This window comes from Opisthorchis viverrini (assembly GCF_000715545.1).
Source record: "Opisthorchis viverrini unplaced genomic scaffold opera_v5_75, whole genome shotgun sequence".
Taxonomy (NCBI): Eukaryota; Metazoa; Platyhelminthes; class Trematoda; order Opisthorchiida; family Opisthorchiidae; genus Opisthorchis; species Opisthorchis viverrini.
This window is the reverse complement of record NW_008751732.1, coordinates 221,205-240,595: the sequence shown is the minus strand read 5'-3', so window position 1 is coordinate 240,595 and position 19,391 is coordinate 221,205. Positions and strand designations below refer to the sequence as shown.

Here is a 19,391-nt window from a genome sequence, read left to right as displayed (position 1 = left end):
TGAAACTATAAGTACCGAAAAACAATCAGCGTCACTATCCTCATCAAAAATGTCATCATCATCATCAACACCGAGGGGCGATTTTGTAAAGAGAAAGTAATATTATAAACTAGAGCCAGAGTCCACCCGAATCAGCAACTGAAGTAACATCGGACTAATAACAATGTTGTTCACATCTGGACTCGACATTATGATTCATCGGAATATCTAGAGGAGCCTAAATCTCAATGTGCGTTTGCGAAACTATAAGTACCGATTCACAATCGGCGTCACTATGCTCGTCAAAAATGTTATCGTCGTCATCAATACCGACGTCCAATTTTGTATAGAGAAATTAATATTGAAAACTCGAACAAGAGTCTACCAGAATTGGAAATCGAAGCAACATTAGAGTAATAATGATATCGGTCACATTTGGATTCGGTGAAACAGCATGGCTAACCATCTCTTTGTTCATAATCAGCCCATCCGAAGAGGCAGTATTAATCAATATTGATCCAAAATCAGTAAGAACAGTGTTTATAAAGTCCTTAGTTGCGCTTCACAGTACCAGGGATTGCTCAATGTTTAAGTAGGCAGTGCTGGTTCCCAAGTACTAGGAGATAATACCTACACAACGCGTATACTGATGGTGAACCAAATTTCGTATGTCTAGAGTCGACTGATATGAACCATTTTTTGGACACAGACGCTTACTAGTCATTTTGCGGAAACATTTAACATAGAATACTGACGTCTTTAAGTGTCAATCCTTAACTGTTTTTGTTTAGGCTTTTTCCCAAGTAGCAGGGCTTTGGATTATTGTACAGCTTAATGTAGTGAATTCTACAAGTTATATTTGCAGTTATATTTGTAGTTTACTAAAAGACGCTCTTGGAAATTTAGATGGATTGTGGAAATCTAGGAAGTAACAGAACGCATAAAAATTAAACTTGATCATTAAAAATCATGAGGAGGCTCACTAACTTTCCATCAGTGTCCGGACTTTTCATTCGTTCCTTTCCGCTAACCGATTCGACAAGCATCTGACATTGTCTTGAATAGTCCACCACCATGTCGATTTCGTCCAGTATTAGACGTACATCGTCACTTTCAATGATACCTGTCTCACGGAACCAGTGGAAGCGTCCCCCTGTTTCCTGCGCAATCGATCTGAGCATAGATTTGCAGAAGAGTAAATAAAGACAAACAAGAGGTACTACTACAAAGGTACTGGACACAGTCAACAAAATGGCTCCGACTGGTATATGTCCTAAAAGTCACATCCAAATGTTGCATAATTTGATCAGTCTCATTGTTTCATTTAATACGTAAACATACATGTGTTCTTTATGGAAAAAACTATCTAAGCGCACGAGGTGCGAACAGCAGCTCTTTGGTTGTTATGGCTTGATTTTGGCGGTGTGGCATTTCATAAAAAACTGAATTTTTCCAACAAAAGCTTCCACCGATTGATAAGTTATTCGTACTATGAAGGTATGGAAGAAGAGTTAATTGAACATGGTGCTAGAGTTTCGTTAAGTAAAAGGATTTATAATCAGATGAAGTTTAAGACTGAACTGAAATTTGAATTTCTGGCATCATTCAGGATTTGTTTTTGAAAAATGGCCTCCCAACTACAAATCTCCTATCTTTTTCTCTGGAAGTAAAGTTTCGCAAGAAAATATTGAGGTTGTCTCACGGACAGACTTTATTACCTTGACCATAGAAGCAGATGTAAAATTAAATTCCTCTACCTGCTTCATTGCAGGATTGTGAAAAATTCAACGTATGTAGTACCATCTGCTTAGACGTACGGTATTAATAGGCCTCAAGAGAAACCACATCCGACGAAGGTCATCATAACCACTCTCATGAGCGATCTTAGTTCGAGGAAACCGCTGTACTTCCCACACAGTTTATGTAAAGTTGTCCGTCCAAATAACGGTCTCATATGCCAGCCATCACAGAGTAAGTTGTCCATCAAGGGGTGATGTCGCCCCCAGAAAGACAAAACCTTTCTGCTTCCTTGGATATTTACCCTCGGAACGATGTTCTGGAAGCTGCATAATAAACTGGTTGGATGAGCTGAAGGATTGTGTTCCCTCATCGAATTAATTTATAAACTAGGTGACACGCACGGAGCCTGTGAACAGGTTGAGACGCATGTCACCCAGAATGCCTCGTGGACGGTAAACCATAACTTCCAAATCTAATCCAAGTATTCGAAAGGAAGGCACCGCTTTTATGTACAGTATCACCCTGTGACTTGCCCCACAAGGGTGATTCTCACTTCGTAAATCAAATCCAATCGAACTGCGACACGAGTGAAGCCAGTAGAAAGGCTTAATTCTACCTAAAGCATTCGGTGGGTTGCTTTAAGTATACTACAGTTTAGTCTGTGAATTCTATATGTGAATTGTGAATACTGTTCACATAGTGCATAGAAACCTCCGAAGGCAGGCCGTCAAGGTGAAAGTTGTTCTTTGTTCTGCTGCCTTCAGCAAGGGTATATGTACAACCGGCCATGCAACAATTAGGCCCATCAACGCAGATTCTCTGAGAAACAGATGGTGATGATCATAACATGAAAATCAATCAACAGTTCCATTTTTGCCACACATCAACGGCAATGAGACAGAGACTAGTTAGATGCAATCATTCGTCTATTAATAAAAATGCTTCGTTTGTGGGTAGCTGAGTGACCCATTGAATTTGCATCACTCTCGTTATAAAGCTCTACCTTCCTCTCTCTGTCCTGGCATAATTATTCCAGCAATTCCAAATAAAAAGAAGGAAGCACTAGATTTGAGTTTCCTGGCTAATAAAGCTCACCATTATCCTTGATCGTGCCGGGGTTTTAAACTCCACCGTTGCATGCCTAACATTTAAATAAGTTCAACTGAGTAGGTGAAGTTGTTCACGCTTGAGCTGCAGTTAATACATTACACTGGCCTAGAATACAGTGAATTCGTTCAGTTCTATGTCACACTATGGGTTCTGACTCGTCATCGTGCCACTATGCGGTCACCGACATAATAGTTTGAAATTGGTGTATTTAAACTGACGTCATTGATAGTCAAGTTCACGGAATTCATGTAGACTAACATCTATTAAATAAGATGAAAAAATATCGGAACCATGGGCGTCTACGGACAGTGCTTTATAGAAAAAGAAATCTCACAAAAACGGGTACCATCCACTCGTTTCAAACCTTACTGTGATAGGCAACGTCAGACAGAAAGACAGCTGAAATTTTGGTACGTCGAAGAAAATACAACTGAATGAATACATTAGAACTAGAAACCCAAACAATTGTTATCATTGTTTTCCATCGAACTCACCGTAGGACTGATGCGGTTTTAGTTACACTCGCGTAGCGACTTGGAATTTCCTGAACCTGCTCACTATCACAATCCTCTCCGTTGTAGAAGGCGACGTGGACGCGAAGATTTGGAAAGGTGCAACGCTTCTGTTCCAGGTAGGGCGTAATCACATCCTCTTCCTGGTCCGGAACGCCTGAGATAAACAAGTAGATTCCCTGCGGGCTTTCTTTGATGTCCTTCTCTGCCTCATTCTCGAGTGCAAATCTGATATTAAAGCAGCGGATCAAATCAGTGTACTCCTGAGAAATAGGCTAATTTCTATTGTGTAGACATGAAAAGGATCTCGCGATCTATTCGATGGCTCACATCTGACGGCAAAAGCGCCGCTCAAATCTGGCAAGTTTCAAGCATTTGTTTTCAAAAAAATATGAAGCGGTGATGATTACGGACACGCACTGATTAGGCTTATACGCAAGGCAGTCGGTTCACTGCTGATTAACACTCACTAATCGAATGCTAAGGTTTAATTGATACCGGAATAACCCATCTTACGATCAATGAGATGCTCACCTCAAAGCCAAGGACCGGACAGTCTTACAACCTTTCTCGGTTGCTTATATCTACCTAACTTAAGCCACAGCAAACTCCTAACAAAAAACCTGTCTTTTTTGCGAAAATTTGTTGACTAACGTTGAGAATCGGCGGGAGTTTTCATCTGACACTTCCGGTGACAGATGTTTAAATTTCTAAGAGATATTGTTCGGTAAAACTTTCTGATGAATAGGACTCTTGGTCGCAGAAGATCGGAGTGGAAGCATACATCACTTCGTTGTGTTCCTTCTAAGTAATATCTTCCCACAATTCGAATACTGAGAAAATAATATACTGGATTACTTTACTAAAAGGACGAGTGAGCCATCAACTCTCAAAGCTAGCACACCTCAGACGTAAGAAGTTATCATCATTTGTCAAAACGGTCGACAATTACATGGCCTATGCATCGGTCCCAATCATCATCATCATCATCATCATCATCATCATCGTCATCATCATCATCATCATCATCATCATCATCACCATCATCATCATCATCATCATCATCATCATCATCATCATCATCGGCAGCATGACATCAGTGTTCAACACCGATGCTTCACTGCCGTATCGGTGCCAAAATGGCCAGTAGTTAATATTTGCCAGCTTAACCGTGGACGCAGTAGAATGCAATATCGGTACTCACAGGGAACGAACCCGTGTCACGTATAGAATCTATTGAGACCGTGAATATTCTACTTGGGAATGGATAATTTAAATCAAACGGAGGACTCTGTTCATCCATTATTACTATCAGAAATGGGAAATAAAAGACATTCCGAAGTTTAGTCTTATCCTAACGCTTTCTTACCGCAGACCTGCAAGCAAGTTACGGCTTCCATAACAGCGAAACTTTTGAGAAGTTTAGTCTTATCCTAACGCTTTCTTACCGCAGACCTGCAAGCAAGTTACGGCTTCCATAACAGCGTAAACTTTTGACCCATTCCCACGCAGATTGCAAATTTTCTTCAGACACCGGTACCCTTGTCGTACGAAAAGCTTGTGTGGTAGATCCAATGGAAATCAGATTGAATGTAGTTTTCTGAGCAATCTGTTCTTCCAGAACACGCCGCAGACAATACTGAATGTGTACCAAGTAGATTAAGTTCTGTTGAGATAAGTCGATTACAATCACAACGTGGGGTTCAATCACTGTACCAAAGTATCCTCGGCTTCCTTTTGTTAGCCACGCGACTCTTTTCTCCAGCAGACTGACCTGAAGGACAAACAAAACAACTTACGTTCTTCCCAATGAGTAAAATGTACGTTTGCTTGATTTTATTGAGGACCCAATGGGGAAAGAGAGTCTAATCAAGAAAGATGCTGACGGACAACATATTCCACAGAAGAATCGTTTTCACTTGCAAGTAAATGTACTCCAGATCTGGGTAAACTACTTCATTCTGGATTACTTGTGCTCAGCTGAGGAAAGCAAATTGAGCCTTTATCCGCAGTGAAGTTTTATAGGTTGAACAGAGGACTAGAGTATCCAGTTTTTTAGAAAACCTAGGAAAATATTGATTACTAGCTCAAATCAACTTAGTCCCGAGTCACTCTTCATATGTCTTCGTTAGTTCTTATTTCCCCTTTTAGTTATAATTGGCGGCGTTTTTGTGATTTCTCGTGTTTTTACCACTGTAACAGGCGCTCAACTCTATTCTGAGCTTTTTTAGTGAAAGTGGACACATGAAGTAAAAGTGCGCAGCCAGCTTTTTCTACATTTCCGTTCTCTTAAAATTCACCAAAAGGTTACACAAACTGAATACAGAAAGACCTTTTGTAAAGCATCATGGTACCCATCAATTCATCAACTTTAATAAGCTGTGATCTTCCTCCTAATCTATTGTCGTATCATTATCTTGAACAGAATAACCTTTCCCACATTATGATGAGCTGCTAAATGATGACTAACTGATAACTGACGATCCATCTGTTTGGAATAACAACCACATACTGCCATATTTCAGGCCTCCTCTTAAATCTGGGGAGAATATGCTGAACGGTAAGGTGTGGTGCAGCATTCTACACTGTGCTGACTTTTTGTACTCCATTACCAGCCTCTGTGTCATGTTTTCCTCGTTTGCCACTGTACTCTTGGTCTTGCTATCCATGATGATATTGTCGAATTCAGTGTGAATAAGTCTACCTGCTTGATTCTATTGACCAGTCATTCTATTGTGCGAGTCCGTTAAGCTGGTTCTTTCATAATATTACAATGGAGTAAGGTCAACTGGAATCCGCTCTTTGCGGCAAAAGCATGTCAGACTGTGAATAAGTGTGAAACTAATCGTCGTCACCTGTGAACGTATATGGATGATTAATTTGCCCTTATTTCCACACCAATAATATCATCTTTTTGTGACGCTTAGTCATTCGTTACCTATTTATGGAGCTGCTTGGATTTTGAATAAAGGTGACAGTGTGTTCTTTGTTTTTGTGTGGACAGATCTGTATATGTAAGTAAGATTTTGTAGGTTCTTTATGAACGAGAATTGGAACTAAGCTACCAAAAGAATGGCGATTTGTGAACCACTTCTTCTAGAACTAACACCACTGGTCCTATTTACCGAAACGTATTCAGTCAACAAGTATATGACTTGAACTCTGTATACTTGGTTATTGCCCGGAGATCATTGTTTAAAATGGTTATCATCTTCAAGCATACCATCGGCAATGCAGTCAACTGGTAATAAATTCTACCACCTAAATTTTAAACTAGGCTTCAGTTGGCATTGCCAGACACATCTGGAGTTGAGATCGGAAGGCAACTCTGTGTTCTTAGTCTATCTCCCCACTTATAGCTCGGAAACCCTGAAATCCTGTGCTTAGTGATACGTGTATATCACACTGTCTAATTTGTTTTCACAACTTTTGTAGGCTGCATAAAACCCAAGGTAGAATTAAAAAGGTCGCAATAAAGCCACACAATTTCTGGCTTCGATTTGGTGGTTGAGCAGCCAAGAACTTGTTGTTAAGACTATTGACTAAACGTAATAAAACTAGTACGTAAAGCACCACCTTGAAGTTTTGGCCCTGAAAAACAGGGAAGCTGCATACGTTTGGCTTCAGAATTCTGACGGCCGAGCATACTGTAAATTCTAAAGTGATGGATGCTGTCAAAACGAAGAAGCGTGCCATAGTCTAATTCAGCAGACTTAGGGTTTCGGCTTGTGGTTGTCTGATGCATTCTGGTCATTACCAGTAATTTGGCTACTATGAGTTTCATGTTGTAGACTAAGCCCCTTGAACCTACGGAATCCTGGTGCCAAACTTTAGATTGCATCACATACATAGAGACTCTGATGTATGATAAAAGCGGAAAGATTTCCTCAAGATAACTCTCGTTCGTTCTGGTTCCTGATAAATTTCAATCAGCTTGTTGTTCTTTGACTGCGGTCTCCTTGAACAGTTAGGTCTCATCAACCAGCTAGTAGAGACCCAAAATCTGATCGTGGAATTTTCTCACAACCACTTTTGTTACTTATCTGCCGTGTACACACTGAAAGATACAATCGCTGGAGCTACAGTCTGTGAACTTGATTCTCCGTAACTTCCCCAAGCTACAAAATTCCATAACTGAGGAGGTAGAATTCGTGTTTGGAAACCAGGATGGCCACTTAGTTTTGTCAATGTAAATAAGCACTTCCGTCGTTGTACGGATTATGGAGTTAACTATCTTTTAACCGTTAGCTTTCATCATCCATGTAAGTTCAGTCTAAAAATTTACACATCGTAGCGTTGTTCGTAAACTTAGTGATTTCAGGGTGCAGAGGAAAATTTTACACCGGAATCTGTGCCTCCCCTCAGCCGAAAAATTTTGCAGCTAAAGTGATTTTAACATCTCTAGGTTTTCAGAGAAATAGCGAGAAAGTAAAAAACACTGTGGTCAGCTTAGAGTGGTCTAATGTTTTTACTCCGGAAGAAGTGAACCGAATTTCTGGTGAAATCATTTTGTCGAGGGCCCATTGTGTGCCTATCGTCGGTCAAAACTTACCAATTCTCGTAGTTGCTTCTGATATTCAAACAACTGAGGCAGGTCCACATGAACGTTCTTGACTGTTCCATCTGGCCAACGTACTTGTGTCATGCATTGCTCGTGAATCTGAGCAGTGACTGAACGCCCGATTGAAGCGATATAGCCCATGACTTGTGAGTAGGCGTTCGGAGCAAGCACCTAATAACAGGATTAGGAGAGTGACGATGGAGCTGATGAAGGAGCAACATTCCTAATGAAACCTTCAATACGAACCAAATTAGGACATCTATGAGCCTGTCAGGTGCTTCCGCATTTATAGATCCGTTGGACCATGATTCTTAACTTTGCTCTAGGTCTATGAGTAAAAATAAGACAATATATATGTTAATTTTTAGTACCACAAGGACCAACCTGTGGTTTCACTAGATGAGCTTATAAGATTTGTCTGCCTGAGAAGGCGTTAAGCCATACCTGAATTTTAAGGTTCACTTATTGTGTTTGAGGTCCTGTTACGTTCGTGAAAACTAACAAGTATTTGAAAGTGCCCTTCTGGCATAAAAGTTCGTCGTCCCAACATACAAAGGACTGCGCCAATGAATTGTGCTTGCTCGAAATACTCCTGGGTATCTACATTTATCTGAAGGACTTTCTTTGATTGGGGGCAACTCTGGGAAAGATCATACTGCTAGTGATATACGAGTGTCATCAAGTACACCTTCCAGAAGTCGATAATCAGCGGTATCTTGAAGCTGATCCCAGTAGACTAACCGAGGCAGCAACCTCACTGTGGATTGCAGTGTTTATTGCCGGAGCTTGTCACAAATATCTACCCTCTAGTATATGTATTCATTGTGTCAAAAATAACTCCCTTTATATATTTGTTGTTTTGTGATTGTCAGCCCAATGAGGTCAAGACATCCGGGAGCACAGAAACGTTCTTATTTTCGCAACCCAAACTGCAGCAGCAAGGATGGATTATCAACTCCAGATGAAGGAGTGAGCGTGCGTCGTGCGCTACTTCATCTATGTCAAAGCACTAAGTTATCTTAGCGGTCGGGCCTGAGTGCTTCAATGATCCCACAGACTACACCGGCTGGAATATTGTTCCACAAGGTGCAACTATCCAAAGAAGGACAATGGAGATCAGGCCAGTTAAAAACAGCTTATGTCGTTACTGCGAGAAACCGTGCCCCCAGGCGATCTGCGGGTAAACTCTTAGTGTCCTCTGTGATAGGAGTGTGGAGGCAGTAAGGCGTCTATCCCGGGCAACCAGCCCGCCCATATTTATGGGAGAAGCAATTATGCTGCATCCTTCCCCAGAGGAAGGATGGGTTGGAAAAGTGTAGCCCTAAAAACCGTCCGTTTTTATCATCCAATAGGTATGCGAGACCGCCGGCACATTATTAGTACGGTTAACTAAATTTTAAAAACCAAAATATCCGGTGCTGCTTGAAAGGCATCCGCTGTTCTCAGCCACATCGGACGCTAGATAGTAATTCCTCACTCATTGCGCCCTTTGGTTAGGCCAAACCTCAACACCCAAACAGATCAAAATATTGATTCGTCGTCTCCGGAAAGGGTTCCCAAAGCAAACCCTAAAGCCGACCGCCTCGCGTGTCAAACTTTTGAGTCAGAGGCTAGAAGCAGGTTTCCCGAACAAAACTCTACAATTCTCCCACTGACTTGTGGGTCAGACTTTTGAGTCAAATGCTCAAGGTGTGATAAATCAACCAACCCCCCTTCTTCAGCCTGAAAGTATCATTTGCCCTCACAGTTCTCCGTCCACCGTCGTCCCTTCCCAACCACTTCCCAACACGCAAGCAAATGTTGCTGGGTCATATGGCTGTCGGTTACATGACCAAATGGCCTTATGCAACCCCCACTTTCAACTAACAGTAAACAAAATAACACCTTTCTAAACCCACGAGAGGCCAAATAGTTAGTTGGCAGTAAAGTACGAAATCCATTACGAGCAAACTCAGTTGCGGTAGTCATTGCCGTCTCCCTGGATAGGGATACCGAGCCTGGGCACATTGACGGTTAAAGACATTGTCAGACATGGTCCAGTCCCATCCTCAATGGCGCCGGTGCATCAAACTATTGCCTTCAAGGCATATCCCCCTCCAAATCTCGCCAGTTGAAAGTCCACTGACAACTCTGTATTTACGCACCGATTTATCAGCTCTCGCCTCCTATGCGCAGCTACCTATCCCCCTTCCCAAATCACCAGTGAACGGAACTGTGGCAGCTAGAGTCGCTGTACGGCAAGTACGTGGTCCTTGTAGCTGCTGCTGACGATGGTGGAGGTACCCTAACCATGGATTTCAAAGCCAACTCATCTGACCGGCTATCCGAACGAGGTACTCTCAGGTGGAAGGCTCATTCATCATGTGATCTGTTCTGTTTCTTAGCTACTTGTTGTTTGTTGGTAACGTGATTGGACTTTGGAATTTCTATTCGAGGCCGCGGGTCCCGGTCCTCTGGAGGTTAATGATATACGCACTGCTGATAAGTTTGATATGCTTGACATACTTATGCAGTGCTTCCCGATTTTCCAGCTTCACTTACAGGACGAAGACGAGTTAAATTTCCCAAATCTCCTCAGACTGGCAAATAAGGAGCAATTATGTTAGAGTATTTATATAAATAATCATTAAAGGATGTTGGGATTTTCAAAGGGCTTCGAATGTTCTAAGGTCTAGGTAGTTTAGCTGATTTTTACCACAAACATGCTCGATTATTTGAAGATGTGAATTGGTGCTCATGTTTAGCATCGCGGTATCAAGTAATGCGAGATAAATTTTGCTACTAATGGCTGGTTAATAGTTAATAGGGTATTTGAAAAATAAGGGAAGAAGCCACTCCGAGTTCGTTGTTGACAAACTGCGTACGGCGGACAAGTGATTCTCCGATTTTTGAGAATTGAAGGGAGAAAAAACTTATTTCACCTCAACACCGTTCTATTCTAGTGTGGTTTCGGACCGTACTTAGAATCGTATCTCTGAACTGCTTCAGTACGGAATTCGTGCACGCACGTTCTTTTCCTCTTAGAATAATAAATGAGGCTTTTAGAGAATTTCCGCAAAGAACCGTTCTCTCACATTTCGAGACTTGGGAAACTGAGTAAAACGTTTGAGTCCTTCACAACCTTTCCAAATACATCTATCTTGGCCTGAAGAACCGAAAAGCATTAAGGTCATTGCGCTGTACAGCTCTGTGATCAAGGGACATCCCGACTAAGATAACCTTAGAAAGCCGGCCAGTTCTATCAATCAACCGAATTCAACTCTCTCTCTGAGATTGGCTATTGTGATTTTGAGTTTTTACGTACCTAAAGGCTGTAAGTTGTAGAAGCCCATAAAAATTTCTCACGATTACTGTTATATTCCGGCTCATCTCTCTCTGCTTGCTGGTCCATTATGCATACTTCAGTGTATCACTTATTTCCCGCGCAAGCCTCCTACAATAAACTTGCAATTTAGTCCGACTGTTGAACTTATAAGCATTTGATAGAGACTGAAATAATTCATCAGACAAGCAAGGTTCTAAGATGGAGATGTGCGGACATTTCACCTACCCCACCATCCGCTAAAATGAACTGTGAAAATAAAATGTTGTTAGCTCTGTTTAGAGTGTATAGAGGGCGGTTGTTGAAAATTATTTTGCTCTTTCGAATAAATACCTTACAGATAAGCCTATCTTTTATCTAAATTTGCTCCCTCGTGGAGCGAAAACTTTACGTCATCAAATGATAATGATGGTAGAACGGGAATTAAGAAAACTACGCTGTATTAGCATATGTCTATTTGCTTTATTGAAGCCTGGAAGCACTGAGTTCACACAACAGGTCTTTTGATTAGTTGTACCTCTCCTGATTTTGTGTAGTTTAGAATCAATGAAGAAACGGTAAACAACCAAGTGATCTATCCTTCAGTTTGGTTGTTTTCTCGTTTTCTGCACTTTTGCCCATCCGTTTTTAATATACAGTATGGAACAAAAGTAACTCAAAATTTTAACCGAGCGGATGAATGTCTGTTGATTAGAATACAGGGCTTTTTACGTATACACGGACAAAGTTACATAGAAGCAATATTTACAAGTCTACAGAATGCAAGATGGGAAGTTTTCCCACCTATGTTAACTAGCGAGTATTATGTCAACAGAGCCCATGTCAAATTACTGCTTAATAACTGAGCAAAGAAGTCGGCTTGTATTTAAAAAAAACTCTACTTCAAACGGAATGTCCGTCCCAGTTTATGACAGTCTAATATACAGACCAACCTGGAATAGTCCTAGTTTGCGGGCCTTCAGTCCATGTCTGCTGAGCCAGTCGTGTGATGAACTTGGTTTCCAAATCCCGTCGCTGGTTGAGGATGAGGATGCGCGGAGCGCTGCTAAGGTGAGAGGACCATAGAGCAATGACATATCCAGTGGTTGAGGCAAATGATGAGCACCTGTAATGGGTAACCCTCCGGGAGATCCTGGGTACTGTTGCAATGGAAGCGCTTGTGAATTCCTTAGCGTCTCCTTCTTTAGTCTAATCTTCCGAACGATGTTGATAACCTCCTGGAAAAGCAGAAGCATCAGAGTGTTAGCCTAGTGCCTAACTGATAGAGTACTCCTAACTAAGGAAGTCGAATTTGAAATAATTAGTGGTATGTCATTGTTTAATATTCGACAGAAGTGAAGTGATGACAATAGTGCGCAAAAATAATGATGGTGGTGACGATCTTCAGCAGTTCAACATAGATTAAATGCTGCATGCTAACTGAAGTACAGTCTGGTAAGAGCATGACTATGGGAAAATGCGAAGCAATATTTCTACATGGCACAGATGACAAATGTCGTCCTTTCTGGTTTCCACAAAGAAGCCAGTCATCTGGCCAGAGGATGTAAAGATCCTGCCATCCAAGGAGGATATATATGTGTATATATATATATGTATATATATGGTCCGCGGCTGTCCAACAGTCCTTACTTAGAACATTACTTCCTTTGCTTGAAACCGCCAGGTTAACGTTTTGAAATTTGCATTAGAACTGATACGGAACAAGGAAACTCATAAACAAAAAAATCAACTTCACAAACCATAAATTACGAAGGTAGTTCAAACAAAGTAAAACAATTGCTTGTGGAATGCTACATATAAAGAAGGCGGTGAGTGGATGCTCTAGCCTCTGACAAGGAGACACTTCTGGTTTAGTGGAAATCAAGCAATAATCCTTTGCTTTACGGCTTCCATTAATATCTGTCTTAATGAAAGTAGTGTATTCAAATTTTCCTGAATTGTGAACTGAGATGTCCAAGCGAAATGATCAGCGTGTGGTTGTTGCGTCAGCGCTTAGTCGTTTAGTCGACAGATACAAAGACCACATGATAGCCATCTAAATTAGCCTCGAATAACAGCTAAGCCACTGCAAGAAAATCACGGTTTGTACGAACAATTCAGTCAGCAAATAGACCAAAAGCTAAAAACCTCCTTGCTTTCAACAATGAACAAGATTTTCAGCTGCGTGAACAGCCTGTGGTCTTGAAGATCTGAATAAGCCTACCCCAAGTGATTGAGGGTTGGGGGTAAAAAAGTACAAAATCGGTTATCTTTACAAACCCTAATGAACATCAGTTCTCAAGTTTCTATAAATATTCACAGGGTGCTGATATCATGGAAGGTGCAATAGTGTGTGCTAAACAAGAGCCAAGCAAATTCTCAAATACTTTTTTGACTTTCGACACCAAATCGACCGGGAAAGTCTTCCATGCCCAAAATCAGTCTGGTCAGATCGAAAAGCACATTTAAAATGACTAGGGATGCCAAAACTTTGTAACTTTTTATAGGTAGAAGTTATTTGATACGCGATTTTGACTGAATTTGACGGACATCAGGCTACTCTTCGGTTTTGACCACTGCACTATCGGATTCCAGCTCAAAACCGATGATCGAGTCAGTAGCAGTAGCAGTAGCTTAAAGCATTAATGAATTATGGCTCCGAGTTTTTCACCCCCTAGTTTGTGTGGCACTACAAGCTCTGCACTCGCCTGGGCCTCTTTGATCTCCCCGATTAATTGAGCAAACTCGTCGCTTTCGAAAACCGCTGCTTCATCGTTGGCTGCATAGCGGTGGTAAGTATTCGTCTGACGGACGCGAGCCAAACGGGCTAGAAACTGGTTCAACCCGGGGTCGTAACCACAGTCGTAGGCAACCACATGAAGACGGGGGGCTTTGTAGGAGGACAACATTTGGTCGACGTAATCGATGATGATATCACTCGGTTGATCCGGCTTGCTTCCACAAATAAGTAGAATACAGTCCAGTTGCCGTTTACCGAACATAAACATCTGAAAAAGAGAGACCAACGTGGTGAGTTTGGATCACGCTGGATGTTAGGGCAATTAATAACTGCATTGCGATTTTAAAGCTCAGTCATATAAATTGCACTAGTTAGCAGTGATAATCTTTCGGCCATAACTCGATTCAGACACACCAGAAACATAGTTGCCTCGAACCGAAAAACTACTGGAAAATCTTCCATAGTGCAGCTGGCTTCTCATAACCCCACGTGAAATAAACCTCGTGGTTAAAGATCACATACTTCCCTTGGCGACTGCCTTGAGGCTTATTGCGGCACAACGGTTCACACATATTAATAACCAAATGGGTTGCGTTTTATTGTGTAGAATTTGGGTTTGTTTCCAATGCTAACCATTGAAAACAGACCCAGAAAGTAGCTTCAGGGCTCCACAAATTTGGGTTTGAGAATTATGCTGCATACTGTTTCTGCAGTGACAGTCCGGCTACCGCTGTTTGGCTGTTGTATATGTAGTTTTAGGGCGAAAAGCCAACTGATTCGGTTGTTCAAGTTTGATCTTGGTGTAGCAACAGGCTCTACATAGAATCAGACGGTTGCAAGTAATTTGAGTAGTTATGCTCCCTGTCTTCATCTGCCTATCGATGGCGATGTTACTCCGGCGTCCTTTCATTAATGCAAACATCAGTCTCTTACAATACATTATATCATCGAGAATGCTTTTTGCTTTTAGCTGGGGAGGATTTTGATTCTCTTATCTAAAAATAAAAATGATCGGTGAGTGAGATTTGACTTAAAAAGGCAAAGAATCAGTGTTAGTGAGGGTAGGATCAGAAAGTGGTTAACACATACAGCAGCGATGGCATGATAATAGTACTGCACAACGATGACCAGAACCTGTGTATGAAATAACCAGGCAAAAACCACATTGGTCATTCTAGTAGTGTTTGATTTTTACACAAAACTAAACGAGCTCCATGCCACTGCCACACTGAATCAAAATATTATTAATCCAACGACAGTTAAGCACCAAAACGCACATATATAGTGAACTGCCGGCTTCGACCTTGATGCGGGATAGAGATCCGGCGTCTGACGATAAGTGTCGAATTCCTCCATAACTTACAACAAAATACTCATTCAACAAACTAACCCCCTAAAGAGTTTTTTTCACATAAACTCACATGTTTAATACCACTCAGCATGTTTGAGCAGCCAGAGGGTACTAACTGTTCTTGTAAGAAACGTCTTGCATCTTCCGTAACACGCCAGTTTGAAGTCATTGGACATGGCCAAACGGTATTCACTCGTGTCCCATAGGTAGCCAAATAGAAGTTATCGATTTGGTCCTCAGAAAGTTGGGAGTTGAGTAGTTGTAAAAGATGGGTGTACAAATCCCTTCTCCTCCCATGAGAAAGATTAACATTTGACGCATCTATTAACAATCCAACGTTTCGGCCTTCGACACGACCGAAAACCTTTCGTGTACCCTGTTTGGCAAAATAGTCAAAGAGCGTATCCAGAATAAAGAATATTTTTCAGCTGCTCCCATCAAGATAGATTCAGAGCAGAACAAATATAAATCCAAATACTGTAGATGACGGAGAGGGCTTTACACTTTTTGCCTGAACGTGGAACAACGCCTTAAGCGAGCCTAAGTATTGCTGGTTAGTAGTATTGTGAAATAAATGTCTGCCTGTTCATCAAGCGCGGCAAATGTTTTGGGAATGATTCGTTGCCACTGAGGGAGACATTGACTACAACATTGCCGGGCCCGAAATCATAATGAATAGAGATGCTTACTGGCGGATTAGAGGTAAAAGCCTGCTACTGCTTACCAACTGACTTACAGATTAGGCAAGGCATTCGCAGAATACTTGGATGAGTGTCCCGTGGCCCAAGAAGGATTTCACCAGCAAATGAGAAAATTTCAATCGATTTAACTGATAATTTCCTATCGGAAAATATCTTGCCGGTACCACATGTGTAACGCCAAGTGAGATGAGAATAAACCCGTTTGTGAACTAGCCATATAACGGAAGATCATTAAGTAGTAGAAGATATCGTGCCGTGTAGTTAGAATATTGCCGAGGTCGACAGCACGCAAGTGATGGTTGTGTGGAAGCTGACCATAAGAATACTGGTAACGACAACAGAATGGTTAAAAAGTGGATGCTGAGATGAGAGAATCATCACTTCGAGTAGAATAAGATCAAATTGTATGGTTTATTCCAAACACGTCTGACGACAAATAGAAACGTCATGTTCAAATCTCACCTAAAACATTCGGGTGTTTTTCAACTGTTATGAAACACAGTTGTTCCGGATACCGTCCTACCGATTGAGAGCATTTCTCCTTGAGAAAAAAATATGCTAGTAGAGCGGGGTCATAAACGATTAAAGTGGGATAATTTTATGGTTTTTAGTCAGGTTTCCTGTAAGGAAACAACATCCAGCAATGACAACACTTTAGCCGCTTAGATGAAAGTAATGTCACTAAATCATATATGTGTTTCCAGGAGGCTGCACCAAGAAATTAGTGACGTAATGATCACAAAAGAAATCGTGAATAGAATGAGTGTCTTCACGTGCTATAAATGAATGTGTAGTCAGCTTAAAATCTTGCTTTGATCCAACTGCATGTCTGTAGGGCTTCCAAATTTTCTGTTATCCCTCTAAGCTTAGCTCCAGCAATTCGAGGATGAATACCAGATTATCTGGATTTAAATTGTTATTGGTGACTGTAGGTTTCAATGAATACCATTCCATATCATTACTACAGTTTTTTCCTGTCTTTTCTAGATCAAGCTAAACGAACAAATAACAGGTCACAATTTGTACTCTTGCTAGAGTCCATATGGATCCAACACCCCTATCAAAATCGGACTGTGGAGAACATTCGTATACCATGCAAACGGGAACGACATAACCACCCCACGAGCACGTGCTGGAAGCACCTATGTTTTCTGGATCATCTTGCATCGAAATACGAAGGAGTAAAAGTTTAATATATCATTCTACAGTAGAACGTGGGTCGCACTTTCCTCAGTTCGATTGTGTAATGCTGATAACGGTTATGAGGGCTTCTAAGTGCATGATATATGTACAACCAAGGAATGGGCTATTTTTCCTGTCTAATTCACTTGAGAAATGCCTCCCTCACCATTTAGAGGAGAGACAAAACCAGTAAAATGCCTACTCGACTCAAAATGTTTGGGTGCATGTACTGGGTACGCTAGATATCTGCTTAATGATCCTGTTTGGTTGTTTGTTTGCAGCAGTTGGTTGTTTTGGTGTGGTGGTGTATACTCTTGATGAGACTTACAAATAGATTCTGATCCACCACATCCGATGGAGGATTGATACGGAAATTAATGAGCCCGTTTGCAGCGTTTGGTCGTTATTGTTTAATATTCAGGAAGTTTCCGGAAAAGTTCAGGAGGTCGCTTGGAACTAAATGGAGGTTTTACTCTTTTAACTTAGTTCGGGTTGGTCACCGCTCAAGAACCCTCCATCTTTCATCGGTAGCACGAGTGTGTCGCAATATCATCAGATGGGTTTAAAAAGGATGAAAATAAGAATTTTGTCATTTTTTGAACCATTTTGACTTACATTCATCATTTGTCTAATCCTGAGCGTGTAGTCAGAAATGGCTGTGTACAAACTGCACTCGAAATTTTCAATTGTTTCCATATCGTATTCCAGTGAGGTAGGGGAATGTTTGAGCAAGTCGGCGAGTACACTTCGGTCACCAGCTCGAACTCTAGCTGGAATTATTCAGTACATGAAAAAAATTATAGCAAGAAGACTTAACCAACCTTCATACCTTTCCACTTCATTGGGTGACAATTTGCCTGCCTTTATCAAATCTTTCACAGTCAACCCAAGTGCCTTAAGACTGTGATTCTTCAACCAGTCTTTTGTCGTCTGGTTACTCTCCCAAGGTTGTGCGGAGTTTTGTTGGTGTTCATGCGTATGAACAGACGGAGTGGTATTCAAATGAGACGTGCTTTCGGGCCATACAATGTTACCGTAAAGGTCGACATAAACGGGATTTGGTGGTTGTTCCATGAAGCCACCAGCGCAGGAGAAGTAATATTAAACGGATCTAAAATAATAAAAAAAGTGACAAGAACTTAGGAATTCTAGTATTTTATAGCCCAAATATACCCTTATAGTGAGAGTACAGCTGTGGATTCAAAGGTGTTAATTTCCTGTGCTGACAAGTGCATAATCAGACTTACTGAACACTTCAAACGGGTTCGGGAGTACCATTAACCTTTGTTAAAGGTAGGTGAGAGAATGGTTGCTGTGGTGGTTATCTGTGATTTTTCCAAATGTTTTGCACTTAGTGAGGAAGAGAGCCAACTTGTACATTTGAAGCATCACCTTCCCTCTTGTTAGTTCCTCTTCAGCGAGATTTTTTATTGCAGCCTTAAATACTCGGCCCAAAAGAATGGTTCTGAAAAACTCGGACCTGAAGATGTCCCAAATTCTCCAACCGCGGTTGATAAGTTGTCTCAAAAACATCGTTTTTACTAAGGAGGGATGCTAATTTTAACAAGTTTAACAAAACATACAAAACTGGCACTTGGGAGTGAAACTAAATAGACATGTGGTTGCCCAGTCCTGCATGTTGCATTAAAAACTACATGCCAACTGTATCATCATCACAATCGTGGCCTGCACAAACAACCAGAGTTTTCTACAAAAACTGGGTTATCATATAGAATCCTTCGATTTTTCACGGAGATATCGTCCTGTAAGTAAGCCTATCTGTGTTGAAGAGCCGACAAAAATGTTTAAATATTTTATTCATATTTGCGATCTGCAGTGCAAATCTTGCTAAGTTCACAGAGTGGACACCTCCCGGCCACTGGTTCAACAAACAACCACGAGTTGCTGAGCAGCAGTGTGATTAGCACTCCCTAAGACAGAATATAGTGCCCTTCATCTCTCAGTCACAGGAAACAAGTCAGGTTGCCACACATGCTGGTTGCCTCCTCGTGTTATCAATTCCCAGAAGAAAGTTTCACTAACTTTATACAATAATTCTTCCTTTGTGAGGAGATTTGGAAGTCTTTAATTGGCTTCTTTTTCTAATGGAAGCAAGTCTTTGCTGAAAAATTAAGAAGCGCTGTAAGGTTGTTTTATTTTTCTTGGTTTCTATTATTCCTATTGATTTTTAGCGAGTGACATGCAGTTGTATGG

General features: G+C 41.2%; 1 protein-coding gene across 1 annotated transcript in view; it reads right to left on the bottom strand.

Moving 5' to 3' along the window:
* The window catches only part of T265_04533 (hypothetical protein), a gene marked incomplete at both ends in the record, with an annotated part of 33,015 nt that extends 14,764 nt beyond the window's left edge, over positions 1-18,251 (bottom strand). Inside the window, 8 exons of the mRNA XM_009169297.1 lie at positions 3,324-3,569; positions 4,790-5,115; positions 7,894-8,073; positions 12,157-12,441; positions 13,894-14,211; positions 15,365-15,670; positions 17,793-17,947; positions 17,999-18,251. Coding sequence (XP_009167561.1) covers positions 3,324-3,569; positions 4,790-5,115; positions 7,894-8,073; positions 12,157-12,441; positions 13,894-14,211; positions 15,365-15,670; positions 17,793-17,947; positions 17,999-18,251 — 2,069 coding nt within the window. The remainder of the gene's footprint in view (positions 1-3,323; positions 3,570-4,789; positions 5,116-7,893; positions 8,074-12,156; positions 12,442-13,893; positions 14,212-15,364; positions 15,671-17,792; positions 17,948-17,998) is intronic.
* Positions 18,252-19,391: the final 1,140 nt, after the last annotated feature.